The sequence below is a fragment of the Schistocerca piceifrons genome, chromosome 1 (assembly GCF_021461385.2).
Source record: "Schistocerca piceifrons isolate TAMUIC-IGC-003096 chromosome 1, iqSchPice1.1, whole genome shotgun sequence".
Classification (NCBI taxonomy): Eukaryota; Metazoa; Arthropoda; class Insecta; order Orthoptera; family Acrididae; genus Schistocerca; species Schistocerca piceifrons.
The window spans coordinates 1,021,316,136-1,021,338,232 of record NC_060138.1 but is presented as its reverse complement, the minus strand read 5'-3'; the positions used below and the strand labels follow the sequence as shown (position 1 = coordinate 1,021,338,232).

The window sequence follows — 22,097 nt, the reverse complement described above, 5'->3', positions numbered from 1 at the left end:
AGTAAAGCTGTGAGTACCGGGCGTGAGTCGTGCTTCGGTAGCTCAGTTGGTAGAGCACTTGCCCGTGAAAGGCAAAGGTCCCGAGTTCGAGTCTCGGTCGAGCACACAGTTTTAATCTGCCAGGAAGTTTCATATTATCCATTGTTTGTCGAAAACTAAATCCACTCGGTCTTCAAATAAAATTATTTCAACTTTTGCTCGTAGCCTTAGAGTTAAAATTTTTGCATATATCTTATATCCAGCTCTTTTTGGTAACGCGTCTTCATAGTTCTACAGACGGCTAGTGTTTCTGACTACAGCCGTTTGCGCTTCGAAGTTGAAAGCTTCTTAAGTGCTTTCAGGTGTCAGGGATTTCCTTATGCTTACTCGACCGTAGGAATGTCGTAGTAGCAAGGAAAAAATGTATTAAGACTTCATGCTTAATGCAGCATTTTTCCACGCATCTCAGTGTTTACAACGTCATATTTCCTGAACTATGTGTGGTATCATGGTAAATTTTGTAGCTGCATTTAGACTGTCTCCGAAAGTTTTTTGTGGATAAAGTTAGTAGTACAGAAGAAATAAACTTCAATGCCACGCATTATGGATCAGCTTTACACGCAACTCCTTGTTTATGACGTCACATGCCCTGAACTACGGCAGACAGGTGGTCCTTACCCTCACAGCGATTGTTTGCTGACAGTAACGGATATGTGTACCGAGTTTGGTTGAAATCGGTGCATTGATTTAGGAGTAAAAGTGGAATATATAAAAATATCCTCTCTATATCCAACAGTTAGTGATGAAATTTGCTATAGCTACTTTCTAGTGCGAATCAATGGCAACAATCCCTCGCCAACTTAGATGTTTCACAGATGGAGGAAAAATCTGAATTTTCGATCAGATTTTTGAATTTCTCGCCAATATTTGAATTTCCAGTCGATAGGAGGAGAGGAGTTAGACTGTGCCGCGTTCTGGATCGGCCGTCTTGGATTGTGACGTCATAGTTAGACTGCGTCAGTATTCTAAAGATGATGAAATAAAAAGAGAATCATCCGTGCTTCCACAGCAGACTTTTTTCTTCGTTTCAGTTGCAGCCAGAATATCTGTTTCCATGTCTTTTATTTTTTAACTAATTCAGATTCTTCGTCGGCGAGTTCTCTGAAATAACAAGTTGCTATTTTTAAGCTGTCCTATATTCCATAGCCTTTCTTCCTGTGCCTTTTCACGCTATGATCAACATAATATTTATCTCTCTAGCTCTTTATCGCTGAATCTTGTAAGTGGATAACTTTTTACACTAGTAGAGGTAACTACCGTCTAGCTAAACTTCTATTCCTGGAGGTCAGAGACATTGATTTCGGTTATTCTTCCCCTAAAGAAGCTGAATTCACCACAGCTGACGGATCTTCTCTGTCCAATGTATGTCAGTCGTATCAGGTGAGGTCCACAGGCGGGCAGAAAAATACAAAACAGTATATTTTACCAGGGATGTGAGGTTTTCCTGCGATTTAACGGTGGTATTTATAATTACTGAACGTTATACAAAAATAACAAGCACAACACACTTCTGCTGTATGCAGCCGCAACCGTCATATTGGATGTCCCAAAAACATAAGCAGACTACTGCTGACGATTGCTTCTTGTTTTTAAGGTCTGTCGTGCACACGCAACGTCTGTTTTAAACAGTAAAGTGAAACAATGCTTTAGATAATAACATAGTGTCAGGAACGGATATTCGAACTTTTTTCTCGTCTTAAATACATATTTAATCCAGTGACACGGACTATTTATCGTCATTGATGTAAGTTCAAAAAAATGGCTCAAAGCACTGTGGGACTCAACATCTGAGGTCATCAGTCCCCTAGACTTAGAACTACTTAAACCTAACTAACCTAACGACATCACACACATCTATGCCCGAGGCAGGATTCGAACCTGCGACCGTAGCAGCAGCACGGTTCCGGACTGAAGCGCCGGCTTAATGTAAGTTTATTTTCCTATACGTCTCGATTAAACAAGAAGAGAAATATGTAATGTGGCAAGGCTGCTTTCGTAAGACATCATTCACCTTAATACGGACTGACAGAACTGATAGTGTTCTACGTCCTCTTTCCGCAAATGCAGAGTAAATATTTTGCTAGTTTTGGTCGTTTTGCAGTCTTTCTTTCTCGCAGTGGTCACACAGAGAGCTTTTAGAGCTGGATTGGTAGTAAATGATAGAAATAAAACAACTGCAGAAAAGTAAACAGCGCAATCAAAATTCATGTAAATAAAAGAAAATATTGCTTGTACAGGTCCACTTAGAATGAAATGTAACTCATTTAGACTTTAGATTATAATCAGACTAATTAGTGCAGCCGTAAATGATGCAAGTTGGCAATTTTAATCAAAAAACTGCTACCAGAAGTTAATGTTTGGGGCAACTGTCACAGCCAACGCCGGCTTCAAGTTTGTGACTCCCTTATCACACCTCATGGCAAGAACCGCTGCATAGTTCCTCTATGAGTTGCTGTTTTTAGAGCTTTTATTCACTATGAGGAAAAATATATTGCAATACTATGAGCGAAAACAAATTAAAAATAGCATTTTCCATGATTCAGTGTGAGAAACAATGACTAGAATTATCACTAACAAAATACTTTTGTCAAGTGCCGTTTGTTTCACGAAAGTATTGAAAAGTTTTAAACCCATATTAAAATAACAATTTTCAAATCAACTTTTTCAGAAATATCTAGTTATCACTGATAACTCGTTATCAAAAACTTCTTGGTCTTTCACGAACCTTACTGTGGACTCTGAAAAAACGGCGTACTATCCATGCAGATTGACTGTGTTACTTTTATTTTTCTTATAACACAATAAAAAAGCATTTCATCAACGAGAACTTTTCGTCATCGCTTGCAGCATGTGCCTTTAGTCTGACGATCAGAACCGATTATGGCGTAGTAAAAAAGCGTATTGTGGTAGTGTTACAAAAAGTAAAACAATTTATTTGGTATGCCTGTAACGGTGAAACTATATATGGATCGATTACATTTCTGGTGAATACGACTCTTCTAATTTCAATTGAAAATGACTTTCCTTAATGCGTACGTCGTATCCAGTACACTAAAAATGATTATAACACGATTTTGGGTATACAGCGGTTTTGCACTACTTCAAACTTCTGACTCGATTTTGTCTACCTCCCGCATGGTATAAGGCGCTGTAAACTCGTTTACGCTTCTTTACAACGAACCCGTTAGTTTCTGAATGCATCTCCATTCATAATGCTTTGTTGTACGAAGTTCTCCTATCCTTAATCTTTCCCTGTAGGTACAGAACAATTAAAATCAGTGGAAACTTAAACTTTGTTGAGGGGGTTATACCTGAACATAAGTCGCAGCAACACTGAGACAGAAGACATTTTAGTTGTTGGTTCAGAAACAGAGACGCTTTCGCAGCGAAGAACTCATCACTTGAAAGTGCGTCTAATGTCCCTTTCGCAGTTTCGTATGGAGTAGGACACGACTATCATAACGATGATGATCCACCACCAGAAAGAACCGAGTGAAGTTAAATCATTGAACTATCATTTGAAATGACCGAGACACAAGTCATAGTCCTTACATCCATTACAGGGTGATTATAATTAAACTTTCAAAACGCTGTAGCAATAACACCACTGGTCAGAATGAGGTCAAATTGCAACGGAATATTATCGGAGAACGGGGAAAACGTATGGCAGAAGAAAAAAATAGTGTGAATGTTGATCATTAGATGGCGCTGTATGTGTCATAATACGTAAATGAAACATGTGTCGTGCGGACGACCCACTGAAGTTGGTATAAACACGCCGGGTTCGCGGCTTTTCCTCCTTTCGCGTCTGCGACGTTCGCCATGACTGTTTCAATGCAGGATCTCGCTCTGCTTGTAAAGCTGGATTATAGGAATGATGACTGTGCACATGTCGCTCTGCAGAAGTTCCGGACACTGAAGGGTTTGAAAAAGGAGTTGGTGCGATGACTGCCGTGGGTCTGGATGAAATGATTCGGAAATTCGAAAGGACGGGTTCTTCTGGTGTGTAACCTAGTAGAGGGAGGAAGTAAATTGATTCGACGTCAGTGGAAGCAGTGGCCACAGCAATGCAGGAGACGAATGGTGGTGTGCAAACGTGTAGTGCACGGAGAATTACCCGAATATTGGACATACCCGTGAGCACGGTGCGTAAAATCTTGCGAAAAATTCTTCTTTGCTGTCCATTCAAAATTACCCTTGTGCGCGAGTTGCTTCCTGCTGACCTGCCAGCAAGAGAGGTCTTTGCTTTAGAATTTATTACTCGCATGGAAGTGGACAGTGATTGGTCGTGGAAGGTTCTGTGGACAGACGAAACCCACTTCGATCTGACAGGATATGTCAATACACAGAATTGTAGAATATGGGCAACGGAAAATCTACACGCAAATCAACCAGTACCACTTCATCCTCGAAAGGTCACTGTGTGGGCCGCGCAGGGTTGGTGCGCGGTCTGAGGGCGCCTTGCCACGCGCAACAACGAAACGTTTAACTGTAGCCTCAGTTTTTTCTTCATTTCATAGGTCTCTCAATGTATCCGATCTGGTGCAAACTGACCGTATCAGCACTGAGTTTCGGCCTCTCGTTTTGCCCTTCCCATAACGAATGACAACAAAACTACTGTCCAATACTACACACGTGAAAGAAAGTTGTCCATCCGAAACTACTGTTCTCCATCTCGGTGTAGTATTTTCATATAAACTTTAAATTACATTAAATTTTGAAGATTTCTATCTGCTAGTTTTCACAATGGGAATTCGTGTCTTTCTACTCATTCATGCTAGCGTGTGTCGCTCGTGGCTCACACTAGATCTTCCTTCGGGCGACTTCTGCCTCGGTGTCTCACACTCAACTCCACCAATTACGTTACCAGCAAGACACTAGCGTATGGTGTATTTCCTGTCAGCTAGATGCAACGAACAGTTGTGATTACAATTTTGTGTGACCCTTCAACGAGAGAGCTTTCTAAACATCTCAGGCATCACGTAATTTGTCATTAATCTAGTGTAAACTTATTTTACGTGAACTTCACTGGACTGAACTTAACGGCTTTTGCAACATAGAAGTCACTACATTAAAATGGTGGTCCTTATTCTTGTTGTTGTTGTTGTTGTTGTTATCTTCAGTTCAAAGACTGGTTTGATGCAGCTCTCCATGTTACTCTATCCTGTACATGGCTCTTGATTTCCTAATAACTACTGCATCCTGCAACCTGAATCCTTCTGAATCTTCTTACTCTACACATCTCATTGTGTTCCTCTTCGTTTCCACCCTCTTCCCTCCCCCTCTCCAACATAACATCTTACTGCGACCGTAGCGGTCTCGCGGTTTCAGACTGCAGCGCCTAGAACCGCACACCCACTTCTGCCGGGGAATCAACACTGTCAAAAGCTTTTTCGAAGTCTACAAATGGTAACCCAGGTATTTGAAAATGACTGCCTTTCCACAGGGAGAAACAGGAAAAGCACCTTACGGGATACCAATTCGATTCTACACAGAGTACGCGAAAGAACTTGCCCCCTTCTAACAACCGTGTACCGCAAGTCTCTATAGGGACGGAAGGTTCCAAATGATTGAAAAAGAGCACAGGTTCCAAATGATTGAAAAAGAGCACAGGTAATCCCGTCGAGCAGATGTCTCTGACATCGATCTGTTGTAGAATTTTAGAACATGTTTTTTGCTCGTGTATCATGTCATTTCTGGAAACCCAGAATCTACTCTGTAGGAATCAACTTGGATTCCGGAAACAGCGATCGTGTGAGACCCAACTCGCTTTATTTGTTCAGGAGACCCAGAAAATATTAGATACAGGCTCCCAGGTAGATGCTATTTTCCTTGACTTCCAGAAGGCGTTCGATACAGTTCCGCACTGTCGCCTGATAAACAAAGTAAGAGCCTACGGAATATCAGACCAGATGTGTGGCTGGATTGAAAAGTTTTTAGCAAACAAAACACAGCATGTTGTTCTCAATGGAGAGACGTCTACAGACGTTAAAGTAACCTCTGGCGTGCCACAGGGGAGTGTTATCGGACCATTGCTTTTCACAATATATATAAATGACCTAGTAGATGGTGTCGGAAGTTCCATGCGGCTTTTCGCGGATGATGCTGTAGTATTCAGAGAAGTTGCAGCATTAGAAAATTGTAGCGAAATGCAGGAAGATCTGCAGCGGATAGGCACTTGGTGCAGGGAGTGGCAACTGACCCTTAACATAGACAAATGTAATGTATTGCGAATACATAGAAAGAAGGATCCTTTATTGTATGATTATATGATAGCGGAACAAACACCGGTAGCAGTTATTTCTGTAAAATAATTGGGAGTGTGCGTACGGAACGATTTGAAGTAGAATGATCATATAAAATTAATTGTTGGTAAGGCGGGTACCAGGTTGAGATTCATTGGGTGGTCCTTAGAAAATGTAGTCCATCAACAAAGGAGGTGGCTTACAAAACACTCGTTCGACCTATACTTGAGTATTGCTCATCAGTGTGGGATCCGTTCCTGGTCGGGTTGACGGAGAAGATAGAGAAGATCCAAAGAAGAGCGGCGCGTTTCGTCACAGGGTTATTTGGTAAGCGAGATAGCGTTACGGAGATGTTTAGCAAACTCAAGTGGCAGACTGCAAGAGAGGCGCTCTGCATCGCGGTGTAGCTTGCTGTCCAGGTTTCGACAGAGTGCGTTTCTGGATGAGTGTGGTGTCACCGCCAGACACCACACTTGCTAGGTGGTAGCTTTAAATCGGCCGCGGTCCACTAGTACATGTCGGACCCGCGTGTCGCCACTGTCAGGGATCGCAGACCAAGCGCCACCACAAGGCAGGTCTCGAGATTCGGAATAGCACTCGCCCCAGTTGTACGACGACTTTGCTAGCGACTACACTGACGAAGCCTTTCTCTCATTTGCCGAGAGACAGTTAGAATAGCCTTCAGCTAAGCCAACCTCGGGGAAGATCAGTTTGGATTCCGTAGAAACACTGGAACATGCGAGGCAATACTGACCTTACGACTTATCTTAGAAGAAAGATTAAGGAAAGGCAAACCTACGTTTCTAGCATTTGTAGACTTAGAGAAAGCTTTTGACAATGTTGACTGGAATACTCTCTTTCAAATTCTAAAGGTGGCAGGGGTAAAATACAGGGAGCGAAAGGCTATTTACAATTTGTACAGAAACCAGATGGCAGTTATAAGAGTCGAGGGGCATGAAAGGGAAGCAGTGGTTGGGAAGGGAGTAAGACAGGGTTGTAGCCTCTCCCCGATGTTGTTCAATCTGTATATTGAGCAAGCAGTAAAGGAAACAAAAGAAAAATTCGGAGTAGGTATTAAAATTCATGGAGAAGAAATAAAAACTTTGAGGTTCGCTGATGACATTGTAATTCTGTCAGAGACAGCAAAGGACTTGGAAGAGCAGTTGAATGGAATGGACAGTGTCTTGAAAGGAGGATATAAGATGAACATCAACAAAAGCAAAACAAGGATAATGGAATGTAGTCTAATTAAGTCGGGTGATGCTGAGGGAATTAGATTAGGAAATGAGGCACTTAAAGTAGTAAAGGAGTTTTGCTATTTGGGGAGCAAAATAAATGATGATGGTCGAAGTAGAGAGGATATAAAATGTAGACTGGCAATGGCAAGGAAGGCGTTTCTGAAGAAGAGAAATTTGTTAACATCCAGTATTGATTTAAGTGTCAGGAAGTCATTTCTGAAAGTATTCGTATGGAGTGTAGCCATGTGTGGAAGTGAAACATGGACGATAAATAGTTTGGACAAGAAGAGAATAGAAGCTTTCGAAATGTGGTGCTACAGAAGAATGCTAAAGATTAGATGGGTAGATCACATAACTAATGAGGAAGTATTGAATAGGATTGGGGAGAAGAGAAGTTTGTGGCACAACTTGACCAGAAGAAGGGATCGGTTGGTAGGACATGTTCTGAGGCATCAAGGGATCACCAATTTAGTATTGGAGGGCAGCGTGGAGGGTAAAAATCGTAGAGGGAGACCAAGAGATGAATACACTAAGCAGATTCAGAAGGATGTAGGTTGCAGTAGGTACTGGGAGATGAAAAAGCTTGCACAGGATAGAGTAGCATGGAGAGCTGCATCAAACCAGTCTCAGGACTGAAGACCACAACAACAACAACAAGTCAATGGCTACGACTAGCAAGGCGCCATTAACCATTTTAAGATAGAGTCTCACTTGTATCATCAAGGAATGCTGTATTCAAATGAAGGATTAAAAGTTAAGTATTATAGCAGCTACGTACTTTTCTTGCTACCATTCATTACGTATCCTGTTTCAGACCTCTCTTTAGCCAACGTGAGATTACGCGTGCCTTTCGGCTACTTCAGTGTGGCGTAGCTGTCTTGTTACGCCACAACAATGAGGTATCGAATATATTGCTTCCCCGTACTTATACCTCCCGAGGAGATCACAAATGTAAAATTAGAGAGATTCGAGCGCGCACGGAGGCTTTCAGACAGTCGTTCTTCCCGCGAACCATACGCGACTGGAACAGGAAATGGAGGTAATGACAGTGGCACGTAAGTGCCCTCCGCCACACACCGTTGGGTGGCTTGCGGAGTGTAGATGTAGATGTAGAACCAGATGAAGGAAAGCTCGAGTACGTGTGCTGCCCCACAGCGATAAACACAATTCTCAAAACCGGCGTGCACTTATTAAACGTAGTTCATCACAGTCAGAATTTAGCGGAATCATGAAGACAAAATACAGTGATTAACATATTTTGCAAAAGGGGAGAATATTTCTGGGTCATACATGACGCGCGGTATGTCCGATGAGTCGTCACCGGAGCCTGCTAGTAGGTTAGGCTGGGACTCGCGCCTGTAGTTTGGTAGTCGCCAGCCGAGCGACGGCCCGGTTTAATCAGCGTACGGCCGGCGCCGCACGCATACCAATCAGCCGGAGGCGCCTCTGGGCCCTCGTTCCACTCAGCGCGACTCATTCCGGCCTCCCCGCAGACTCACAGATGGATCAAAGAAAATCCACCGACAACCTCCAGCTGACAGTGGCCGTCATCTCAGTCGAAGACGACATACCTGGGGAATGAATCTGTAGGCTTCCTAGGACAATTACACTGATGAGAACTCATGTTATCAGCCGAAGGCGGACAAGTTCGCTACTCATCTTGAAAAGTAGTGCTCACTAAGACAGACGCGGTCTTCTTTGAATAGTTGAAGTTGACACGTCACACGAAACTGTGATGTGGAACAATGTCAGTAACATCATGCTATACGATATAGTTAATAAATATAATTTATTTCTCTGGTAGTGAAAAATCCCAAAATGGTTAGTTACATAAACCAATACTGGCTACCGCCAAAAAAAATTATAGTTGCGATCCTGGTGGACACAAATATTCTGTTGAAACAAAGAGTGTATACCGTGTTATCATAGACTGGTCGCGCTTTCGCATGAAACAACAGAAAAGGAGATTAATACGTAAAGCAACACTATATTTTTCAGAAAACAGATTGGTTTTATTCAGGATTCCAATACCTCACATTGTTCCACAATCGTTTGGCTGCAAAATCCTATTTTTCAGCATAATCTCTGTTCTCTCTACTGGTCGACATCGGGGCCAACGTCTTCCTGCATCAGTAACCTCCGCATCAGCCACTTACTGCTTCCTGCAGACTGCATCCTTCACTGGGCCGAACAGATGGAAATCAGAAAGCGCGAGATCCGGGCTGTAGGTTGGACCAATGAAGTTTTGTGAGTTCCTCTTGGGCACACAGACTTACACGAGGCCAGTTGTGGAGCGACATGTTTGATTGTGATCACGAATGAGAGTATCCGCTCGTTCCAACATTGAATTATGTGCAGCTGGCCGGCACGCGGGAGATGGGTTGAAATGTTCAAATGTGTGTGAAATCTTATGGGACTTAAGTGCTAAGGTTATCAGTCCCTAAGCTTACACACTACCTAACCTAAATTATCCTAAGAACAAACACACATACTCATGCCCGAGGGAGGACTCGAACCTCCGCCGGGACCAGCCACACACGGGAGATGGGGCAGGTATGCCCGACCTTGTTGCGATGTTGACAGACGCCTCAGACAACGACTCACCGTTCTTTTGTTCAATGCCAGATGTCCTTAGACATTCTGCAGGCGGTTATGAATATACGTGAAGCTCTGGTTTTCCACCAAAGGAAACTCAGCCACGGTTCTTTGCTTGGAACGCACCTCCATTATAGACGCCATTTTGGGTCTACGTATAGCGCCTCCACCTATGGAACTTCATCAAACCATAGGGGCTGCACCGAGAACATTCCACGATGACCCACAAAAAACTCCGCATTCTTTCAACCGAAACTCGGCGCAAAAAGGTAGTTGCATTACTTATTGAACGTCCCTCGTACGTGAAACTACAGGCTATCAGAGCTGTAAAGAATTGCGTGAACTGACAGAAATATATTTTTTGTTACCCTGAAAATTGTTGGTCCCAGAGCATTTATATTTTGAAGTCGATATACCAAATTGCATGCTCCACTTTTCTACATGTATGCATCGTTCTCTTCGTTCCATTTTCTAATTTTCATGTAAATGACAGTATGCCCGCTTTCTATGTTAGATATTCGTTTCAATATTACTGATTCAGTCAAACATTGTTGCCGTTATGATTCAAATTAAAACAGTGAAAAATTTAGAAACAAATTGCATGACAAAAGAAAAGAAATATGCACGCATCACCAGACAGCTTGTGCAAAATACAAAACTGGTCTGAACAAAATTCTAGCTAAAGGCAATTACTCTTGGAGTATTTGAGCAAAGAAACCTGTTTCTTTTCTTTCTGTTCCAACCAGTAACGCCCTTTACAAACGTTTATCAGACAGAGAGTTTGCTCATTAAGTCATTCTCACGCGGTACCATATGCCGAATACTTCAGAAATACTGAATTTCAGTAACATCGCTTTCAAAGAAGGCGACAACCATAGTTTAAATAGAAGACATTCGAAGACCAAAACATGATTGCTCCTTCTCAAACAACGAGTAGCAGCTGATGCACAGATTCAGTGACACGGAGACTTCAGTAGCAAAGATGTGTGTCAGATGTCAACAGGCAGATAGCATTGTTCAAAATTTTTCCCTTCGTAATTCTACACGTAATCCTTAAAACCCTCCTAGCATATTCGACTTTGTGTCAAACTTCGGAGGAACATTCTATCCAAATAAGCTCACCGAACAAATTCATAGTCGTCCTCTTAATGGAAAACAGCGCTCGCTTTGAGGCGCTGTAGATGGTGCGATCTGGCACTACCATTCGGCAATGTGACCCTCCAAGGTGGCATAGGTCATGAAAGTGAAATGGTGGTATATTTGTTGCATACTAGCTCGTACACAACGGTAAGTAGGGGTTGGCTACACAGTCGCGCGGTGACTGTCGTCGTAGGGTAGCTGGACAGGAGCAGAAATTATCAGCGAGCAAGTTAACACAACAGACAGGAGGTTTACTTAACTTGTATTTCTCCAAGTGTACGAAGCCTCATTACATATAACAAAGGAAGAAACGGAGTCCAGATATCTCATTTTCAACAAAGCACGAACGAAGGTGTTGCAGTGTAGGGCTCCAAGTGCAAGTGGGCTGAGCGACTGCCCCCAACCATCCTATATTGCGGTGGCAGAGGACAGTCGTAGTACAGAGCCGATGGAGGTGACTCAGCAGACACGCACCACTTGGTCTGCCAGATCCTGCGCGGCGGCTGTCGGCGTCACACAGAAACTTGCCTTTCCGTTACCAACCTTGATGCGCCGTGGGTGGTATTGAGATGTGATACCACAATTTCCTGTCGATTGTATTTAATCAGTGCAGATTGATGGGTCGAAGTGCAGACGCAACAGAATATCAGAAAGGATCTATTGTGTTTGACATTTCGATGCCCACAGTGAGAATGGAGTGTCCCGATTTGTTGGTGCATCTACGTAGACTGTTCAATGTGACTACAAGGCGTGGTATACCACACGCATTACTGAGCAAGGAGGCGCAATGGTTAGCACACCGGACTCACATTCGGGAGGACGACGGTTCAGACATGCAGCCATCTGTCCCGATTTCCCTATATCAAATGCGGCAAGGTTCTTTGAGAAGGGCATGACCGATTTCCTTTCCCATCCTTGACAAATCTGAACTTGTGCTCCGTCTTTACCTCGACGGTGAACGAAGGTTAAACCCTAAAATTCCTTCTTTTACCACTTGTAGCCACATAACGTGGTCACAGTGGCTGTAAAAAGATCGTCACGAACAGGGAGCAGAGAAGAGTGCCATGCTTTGCTAGCGACAATCGTTTTCGAAGCCGATATGAACTGTTGCTATCAATAACGGAGGACCATCTAAACCATTTTCCAAGTGAGCAATGGGAAAGGAATTCTGTGCAGTGGATATTTACATATGGCTATCTTTTATGGGCCGAACACAAGCTCACAAAAATTTTGATAGCATTATTGGGAGTTAACATGGACCTTTCAGTAAAGTAAAATTTGTAAAAAATAGCCTCGATTGTGAAGTCATTTATTAAAAATATGAGCGTTTTCGGCCTCAAGTAGTCGGCCATCTTCAGATAATGCACCATCTGGCTGACGATGATGACGCTTCGAATAGCTGTGATGACCCCAGTAGCAAAATTGCTGGCTGCAGTCAGCATAGCTGCGCCAAGCGCCGTCATCGTCAGCCACACGATACGTTATCTGAAGATGACCTACTACTAGAGGCCGAAACCTATCATATTTTTAATAAATGACTGTACGATCCAGACTGCTTTTTACTAGCTTTACCAACACAGCAGTAGTTGACTGAAGGCGTGTTGAAGAGTAGCGATTTTGCCCCTTTTCAGATGAGGCAAGGCTTCGAGTGCACCGACACCTCAATGAGGCGTTTAACCGCAGTGTACGGAGACTGCAGTTCAGGATGTGAGTAGCTCTATAATGTTTTCGGCTTATTTTTCGCACGATGACTTGGTTACACTCATTGAGGTACCATGACCGTGACCCAGAGTGTTGATTTCCAACTTAGCAAGCGATATATTAAGTATACCCAGTTCACGTTACCGTTTTGTTCATTGTTAAGTTGCTATTCCAATATTGAAGAGCCTCTGCAACACTGATACGAGTTGAGGAGAGGAATAGCAGTAGACTGAGGCATGAATTGGAATTTGCATCGGAGAGGGAGACATGCTACAGTAATCTGTGTGAGACGGTGGCGCAATGGTTAGCACATCTGCCTAGTCAGCAGGAGACCTCGGTTCGAATTCCAGTGCTGGTAGATATTTTTCTTCATTGCTTCAACCTACATCATTGTTGTAGAAGTATCAAGTGTTGCTCTGTATTCGTGGCGAGTATCCAAGACGACGACAGCCGTATTGACAGGGCTGCACGCACACATTCCAGGCTTGACGAACACTCAGATGCCCTATCGCGTCTCCACTGGCCCACTAAATATACAGGAAATGTCTGGGACTATTTGGAAAGCGGGTGGAAGGCAGGATTCAACATATCTGTATTTTCGTATCCCAACAGGATATAAATATCATTGTGTGGCTTCAGCTTAATATGGCTTACCCAAAGAAACCTCTAGGCTTCTAGACGCGTTGAGGCCTTTATAGAGACTTGAGATGGTGTTGCACAGTATCAGCGTGGTTTATCTTCGGTGTGGCAGACACACACTTTGCCAGCTGTACTTACGTTAACCGTTAAAACTATGCTTCCATAACGACTGTAAGCATTTGTCAACAATATTTGGTACATCACGACTCTCTAGTTCGATCCTAGGAGAAATTTTCAAATGATATCAGGAAATTGTTAAGCATATCATCGGTGATAAACTTGGGGAACCGAGCCCTGCATGTACCTGAGATTTGTATCGATGCCGCCAAATAAACTGCCCAAAACAGGTTTTGCAACGCGCTCATGACTTGTACAGCTTGTGGTGTTTTGATAGGAAACTCTTTATGGACTCTTTTGTCCACAGGAAACCGCTGAGTGCAGCCTCGTGTGTTCTTGATGCCGTGCAAGAGTGGGAGAGGCTTGAATAGCTAAGTCTCGTCCACCTTGTACATAGTATTACAAGAAGAATTCAACAACGTTACAAACCACGGCACTGAATGTTATCCTGCAGCACATTCAAAGGCGTGTAAAGATGTTCCTTTCGAAGAGACCCCTTTCATTTTCTATTCCACATCAACATACATACTCTACAAGCCACTGTACGTGCGCGGGTTAGATTACCACATACTATTATTACTATTTTCCTTTTCTGTTACACTTGCAAATAGAGTGAGGAAACAACGACTGTCTATAAGCCTCCGTGCGAGCCCTAATTTCTCTCAGCATATCTTCGTGGTTTTTACGCGAAATGTGAGTAGAAGGCAGCAGAATCGATCTGCAGTCAGCCTAAAATGACGATTCTTTAAATTTTCGCAGTAATAACTCCCGAAAACGGTGTTGTCTTCCCTGCAGGAATTACCATTTGAGTTCACGAAAAGCTTCCGTAATACCTGCATGCTGATCTAACCTATCGATAACAAATTTAAAATCAAGCCTCGGAATTTCTCCGATGTCCTCATTTAATCCGACCTGGTGGGAATCGCAAACTCTCGAGGTGTAGTCAAGAATGGGTCGTACGCCGTCTCCTTTGTAGATGAGATACACATTCCCAAAATTCTTCCAATAAACCGAAGTCGAGCACCCCTTCCCGACTTCCACATAGACATGCTCACTGCATTTCACACTGTTTTGCAACAGTACGCCTAGATACATTATCAATGAGACTGTGTCAAGCAGCACATTACTAGTGTTGTATTCAAACGTTACATGATTGTTTTTCCCACTGATGCGCATTAAATTACATTTTTCAACATTTAGAGCAAATTGCCTTTCATCACATCAACTAGAAAGTCTGTCTACGTCACCATGTATTTATTTATTTATTTACTCGTCAAGTTCCGTAGGACCAAATTGAGGAGCAAATCGCGAAGGTCATGGAACGTGTAAGTGCATGAAATTACAACATAAACGTAATAACAGATAAAAATAACTGTTCATGAACCTTAAAAAAGTCCGTCCATAAGTTTAAGTAAACGCTATCAGCAATACAATAAAAATCAGCTTAATTTTTCAAGGAACTCCTCGGCAGAATGGAAGGAATGACCCATCAGGAAACTCTTCAGATTTGAAGGTTTGATTTGAAAGCGCGTGGATTACTGCTAAGATTTTTGAATTAGAGTGGCAGCTTATTGAAAATGGATGCAGCAGTACACTGCACACCTTTTTGCACAAGAGTTAAGGAAGTCCGATCCAAATGCAGGTTTGATTTCTGCCGAGTATTAACCGAGTGAAAGCTGCTTATTCTTGGGAATAAACTAATATTGGTAACAAGGAATATACGTATTGAGAGGCCAATGTCAAAATACCCAGACTCGTGAACAGAGGTCGACAAGAGGTTCGTGAACTAACACCACTTATTGCCCGTACAGCCCGTTTCTGAGCCAAAAATATCCTTTTAGAATGAGAAGAGTTACCCCAAAATATAATACAATTCGACAATAGCGAATGAAAATAACCAAAGTAGACTAATTTTCGTGACGAACGATCACTCACTTCTGATACCGTTCGAATAGTAAAAATGGCATTATTAAGTCTTTGAACAAGATCCTGAACGTGGGCTTTCCTCTACAGCGTACTATCTATCTGAACACCTAGAAATCTGAACTTTTCAGTTTCACTAATCATATGCCCATTCTGTGAAATTAAAACGTCAGGTTTTGTTGAATTGTGTGTTAGAAACTGTAAAAACTGAATCTTACTGTGATTTAGCGTTAGTTTATTTTGTATAAGCCATGAACTGAGGTCATGTACTGCACTATTTGAAACCGAGTCAATGTTGCACACAACATCCTTTACTACCAAGCTAGTGTCATCAGTAAACAGAAATATTTTAGAAATATAGCCACTCAAGGACGACCCATTCCCGTACACTACAAACTCATCAGCAAACAGCCGTAAATCGCTGTAGGCCATAAAACCTGTCCGCTTGGTCGTTTATGTAGATAGAAAATAAGAGCGATCCTCCCACACTCCCCTGGGGCACTCCTGACGATACCTTTGTCTCCGGTGAACACTCGCCGAATCTAAGAATATGGAATCTGCCTGTTGCCCTCCATCCGTGGCAAGTTGGATTGCGGGGAAAGGGCAAGCTGAGTCTCGCACGAGCGATGTTTTCTAAATCAGTGCCGACTTGTGGACATGAACTTTTCTGTCTCAAGTAAATTTATCATGTTCGAAATCAGAATGTGTTCAGGAATTTTGCAGCGAACTGATCGCAGGGATATCTGTCTGTTAGTTTACTCATGTTGAGCTCGAAGGGGCCGTCAAAAATGGCTCTGAGCACTATGGGATTTAACATCTGAGGTCATCTGTTCCCTAGACTTAGAACTACTTAAACCTAACTAATCTAAGGATATCACACACATCCATGCCCCAGGCAGGATTCAAACCTGCGACCGTAGCAGCAGGGCGGTTCCGGACTGAAGCGCCTAGAACAGCTCGGTCACAAAGGCCGGCGAAGGGACCATCTGTAGTGATTACTTAGGAGAAGAACTTTTTAGCCGAGACTGCTACAAAAACTTTATTGTACACAACCAGTTTCGGTAAAAGTAAGTTACCATCTTCAGATCTTCATAAAGGTTATTACAAACATCTTGTGCCAGTTACACATAAAATGTTTACATTATGTACCTGGAATTCAATGAAAAGATTTTGTGTGTAACTGGCACAAGATATTTACAGTAACCTTCATGAAGATCTGAGGATAGTAACTTAGTTTTACCGTAACTGGTTGTCTACAATAAAGATTTTTCAGCGAAATCGGCTAAGGACCTCTTCTTCTCCTAAGTAATATCTGTCTGTACATATGGGAGTCACCAGAGCTTTTTAACAGTCGGTTGGGACTTCGTCCTGGGTGAGAGATTCCCGATAGATGCAGAGCTGTTGTTTTGATTTTGTTTCGCAGTTATCTTTTTAGTTTAATACCCCAGTCAACTTCAACTCAAGCTTACATTCCCCTCAGTGAAGTTCAGTAGAGTGCAGTATGTCTCCAACTGTGCACGGGGCAATGCGACTTGTGTGGACTGTTCCGTCTGTCAGCGCGCTTCGAAATCTCGTTTGAAGCTCACAAGGGACCTGTGCCTACTCGTCACTACCGATTTCGTCAACATTTATTGTATGGCCGGGGCTTGGCCAGAAATGAAAGAAGTGGAATCTGCAGTGGCCAAGCGTCTAGAAGAAAAGTAGCTTGCGTGCAGCAAATGTGGAAACGTGAACTATGGCGATGTTATTTCCAAATGCGTCCATCCAGGACCACCACGCTGTTATTCTTTTCTTGGCTGCCGGTAGACATTCATCGGAGAATGAGGAATGTGTCGCAAACTACCGTTGTTCAGTGCAGGTCGCGAGTCGACACAAGACACCGCTCGACCTGGGATGCCAGTCTCAGCTGGGAGACTCGAATTGGAGACACTCGAACATCCACCCTGCAATTCTGATCTCTCTCCAGGTGAATAGCACGCCGTCGGTCCCATAAAAAAGGCCTTATAGCGTCGACGATTCCTGTCGAATGAGGATGTGAAGGAGGCACCTACGAACTTCTTCAAGCACCAGGAGACGGTGTTTACCAAACAAGTATCTACAATCTGGTGCGTCGGCGGGATGGTTGCCTCAGTGCCCATGGTGATTGTATCTGACTGGCATACTGCTTCTGGACTGTCCGGTCTTTTTGATCACCCTTGTACGGCCCTTCCTTGGAAATTCGTTTGCAATCTCAATTTTTCCTTACTTGTAAAGGGAGTTTAATAGATTCCGTTTTGAAATTATAGCATTTACTTTAAGCGTACTGCAGTCTTCATCTGAAATTACAAAAATTACTCCGGAAAAGCAATATTTTTCCAAATGTTAAAAACCATTCGAAGGAACATCGTGATGTACCTAGAAATAAGTGTTCTAGTCAAACTTTAAAGTGTCGCAATCTAGTAAATCTTGTCAGTACTGTATTTAATAGTCCAAGTGTTACATTATTAATGTGTTACGCGCCAGTAATCATTAAGTGACTTGAAATTAAGAATCAGAACTATCAAAAACCAGTTACAATTTCAAAACATTTTGAAATGTAAGTTGGAAACTAACACGAATATCCATTTTCAACAGAGGGAAAATCGTTAAGACATTAAAGAAGCTCAGTTAATATGTGAACATGTGTTCCAAGATTGAACACTTTCTTCCTTTTCAAGGTACAAGACGGTACACGACCGCCGAAGTATGGCCTAACCATCTACAAGTTATGCCGCCAGTCTAAAAAAATACACTGAATTTTACTCAACGCAGAAATCTGTAATTGAAGAATTAACAATATCCTTCAGATATCTTTAATACATTCTACGGCACTTAAAAATGCAGAAATCTTAATATTTACAAACGCTGCACAAAACACAAAAAAAATGGTTCAAATGGCTCTAAGCACTATGGGACTCTACTACTGTGGTCATCAGTCCCCTAGAACTTAGAACTACTTAAACCTAACTAACCGAAGGACATCACACACATCCATGCCCGAGGCAGGATTCGAACCTGCGACCGTAGAAACACAAAACTCAACCGATGACTTCGCTGTTTGGTCTCTTCCCCCAAACAACACAACACAACCACAAAACTTATGTCTCACAACCACAAAAACATTATTTCCAAAAACCTGCCTGCGGAAGTTTCTAGCGGGAATTCCTTCATGTGTTTCTAGAACCAGTCACGAGACTAAAATACCGGCCGAAAAGCTTCATGTGTATCTAGGTTAACTATGCTCGATGAACACCATTCTCGCCTATATCCAAATTTCATTTTTTGGAAAATTCTCACATTCATAACAGTAATCAGAGTGTCGTTGGGTCAAGTCCATACGCGAAAGCTTTCTTTTATTTTCAATTTTTACGATCCTGAAAGTGCAAAAAAACCGAAACAGTACTCAATATATTGTACTTATTATAATTTTTCGTAACACGCGTTAAAAATAAAGACAAGGAAAGTTTTAACGAAATATTTCATTATACTAAAACATTTTTAAGCTAAATCTATGAAAACTGATATTTGACTTCTCTCTTAGAAATAAAGAAATACGTGTTAGGGGATGAAAGTTTCTGTGGAACTATCACCACAGGAACTTGTAAGGCACGATTAACAAAACCTTCAACTCCAGCTACCAGAATATCTTTTTGATCAGAAATACGTTTGGAAAAGATCATGCTTTTAACGGATGACTAGTTCATGTCGGCTATGGAATCCAGGATAACAGAGCTGAATCTATGCATACCTGATAAAAACTAAGAAAGAGAAAACTAATAACGACGCGATGGAGAAGTATAAAATAAACTTGATTTTGCATCAGAGAAGTAGAATAAAACGTATGGGGAACAACAAAGTTTATAATATTCGATACTGCGACCATTACAGCGAACTTAGTATCTTGGCGGAGTGACAGAAAATCATGCTCAGACTTTATATCGATTCATCAAAGGTACATTTACTGAACATTTATTTTCTTTATTTATTTGCTGGCATTGGATGGATCTGTTGTCTAGGTACTATAGCAGATCGTTTTATATCTGATATTACAATTTTCAGTTTTTTGTAGATGTGTTGCACTCAGCAAGGGGAGAATTTTAACCAGTTACGTCACGTCAGTGTTTTAGTAAATTGTAACTATGAGTTCAGGTAATAAGGTAGCGTACTGTAATATTATAACTAAGTTAGAATTACGATGTAAACTAAATGTATGTTAATATTGTTGAGCTGTCTGTACTCTGCTACATATATTTAAGGCATTGTAATAATATTACTGACACTTACTATTTAATAATATTACATCAAGTTACGAGGATCATTCAATAAGTAATGCTCCACATTTTTAAAAAAGCCGTTAATATACATAGACAAACGCCCTTGTTGGTGCTTCACATTTGATGTTTGTTCCGTGCGCTGATAAAGTTTCATATAGCTATGGCAGATGTCAGAGCCTTAGCACGTCGTCAAGATGGCGTCTACATTCGACTCACGTTACAGGCAGCGGGTTGTTATTGAATTCTTGAGTGCAGAAAAAGAAACCGTGGTGAACATCCATAAACGTTTGTATGCTGTATATGTCGACGTTGCAGTTGAAAGGAGGACACTTGGGCGATGGGTAAAGAAAGTTACAGGCTCAGCAAAAGGCAGAAACAGACCTCTGTGATCAGCCACGCTCTGGACGCCCTGTCACAGCCACTGCTCCAGACCTGCTGAATCGTGCAGATTCCATTATACACTTTGGGCCACTTTGAAGATGACGAGAGTGTCAGTCATGGAGTGAAAACATGGCTACGCCTAGAGGACAAGAGCTTTTATCTGCAGGGAATACATGGTCTTCCACAACGTTGGCGTACGACCATAGAACGTGATGGAGACTACGTAGAAAAATAGGACGTGGACAAGGCATGTTGATGTATATTATCACCAAATTCTGAGTCTTAACAATAAATATAATCTGAGAAAAAAAGTGGGGCATTACTTATTGAACGACCCTCGTACTATGATATGTGGACAGGTATGGAGATGCTTGTACTTTTAGTACTGAGTTTCAGCCCCTAGCCAGGTGGTATGATCCAGTTTAGAGAGACTGGATCCATATCACCCGGCTCTCTAAACGATGGTGCCAGCGCGCATTGGTGTACTATTTCACTGAACTGCAAGGCGATCAGATGAAGACGTGTGCATCTGTCATAGAGCCAGGCATCATCATCCACACCTCGTCTTCTCGCAGCACTTTATTTTCATTGCCCATTTGCACCAAGCTGTCTCAAATGCAGAATGGTCTCTACTGAGTGCACACACTGCAGTTCAGCCTATACATCGAAGAAGCAATGATGGAATTAAAAGACAGGTTCAAGAGTAGAATTAAAATCTTATCAATGAGAAGATTAGCAGATGACATTGCTATCCTCACTCGTCATCAGCAGTGTCTGCGTTGCTAGTGTGCAGCTACTACAGGTAACAGGAGGATACAGGGAGAGGAGTGTGGTATTACCTGTCGAAGCTCTCCTCGCGGTTGTGCAGCAGCGTCTCCTTGGTGGTGGAGCGCGCCCGGCACGACAGCACCAGGTACAGCAGCGCCAGCAGCACCAGCATCGCCCCTGCAACACCAAAGACACAGTGGAGGGCACAGAACTCTCTGTCTCAACACGCGAACCATCAACTGCAGCGGATAGGCACTTGGTGCAGGGAGTGGCAACTGACCCTTAACATAGACAAACTTAATGTATTGCGAATACATAGAAAGAAGGATCCTTTATTGTATGATTACGTGATAACGGAACAAACACCGGTAGCAGTTACTTCTGTAAAATATCTGGGAGTATGCGTACGAAACGATTTCAAGTGGAATGATCATATAAAATTAATTGTTGGTAAGGCAGGTGCCAGGCTAAGGTTCGTTGGGAGAGTCCTTAGAAATTGTAGTCCATCAACAAAGGAGTTGGATTACAAAACACTCGTTCGACCTATACTTGAGTATTGCTCACCATTGTGGGATCCGTGCCAGGTTGGGTTGACAGAGAAGATAGAGAAGATCCAAAGAAGAGCGGCGCGTTTCGTCACAGGGTTATTTGGTAAGCGAGATAGCGTTACGGAGATGTTTAGCAAACTCAAGTGGCAGACTCTGCAAGAGAGGCGCTCTGCATCGCGGTGTAGCTTGCTGTCCAGGTCTCGAGAGAGTGCGTTTCTGGATGATGTATCGAATATATTGCTACCCCCTACTTATACCTCCCGAGGAGATCACGAACGTAAAATTAGAGAGATTCGAGGGCACACGGAGGCTTTCTGGCAGTCGTTCTTCCCGCGAACCATACGCGACTGGAACAGGAAAGGGAGGTAATCACAGTGGCACGTAAAGTGCCCTCCGCCACACACCGTTGGGTGGCTTGCGGAGTGTAGATGTAGATGTAGAGTGGCCAAAAGTCACGAGAGGGCTCTGCAT

General features: G+C 42.6%; 1 protein-coding gene and 1 non-coding gene across 2 annotated transcripts in view; one reads left to right on the top strand and one right to left on the bottom strand.

Annotated features, from left to right (window-relative positions):
* LOC124795882 overlaps window positions 1–22,097 on the bottom strand; it is a 507,389-nt gene that overhangs the window by 18,568 nt on the left and 466,724 nt on the right. Inside the window, exon 5 of the mRNA XM_047259966.1 lies at window positions 21,150–21,255. Coding sequence (XP_047115922.1) covers window positions 21,150–21,255 — 106 coding nt within the window. The remainder of the gene's footprint in view (window positions 1–21,149; window positions 21,256–22,097) is intronic.
* On the top strand, window positions 31–105 carry Trnas-uga. Its single transcript has one exon. It is a non-coding gene; the product is annotated as a tRNA-Ser (tRNA).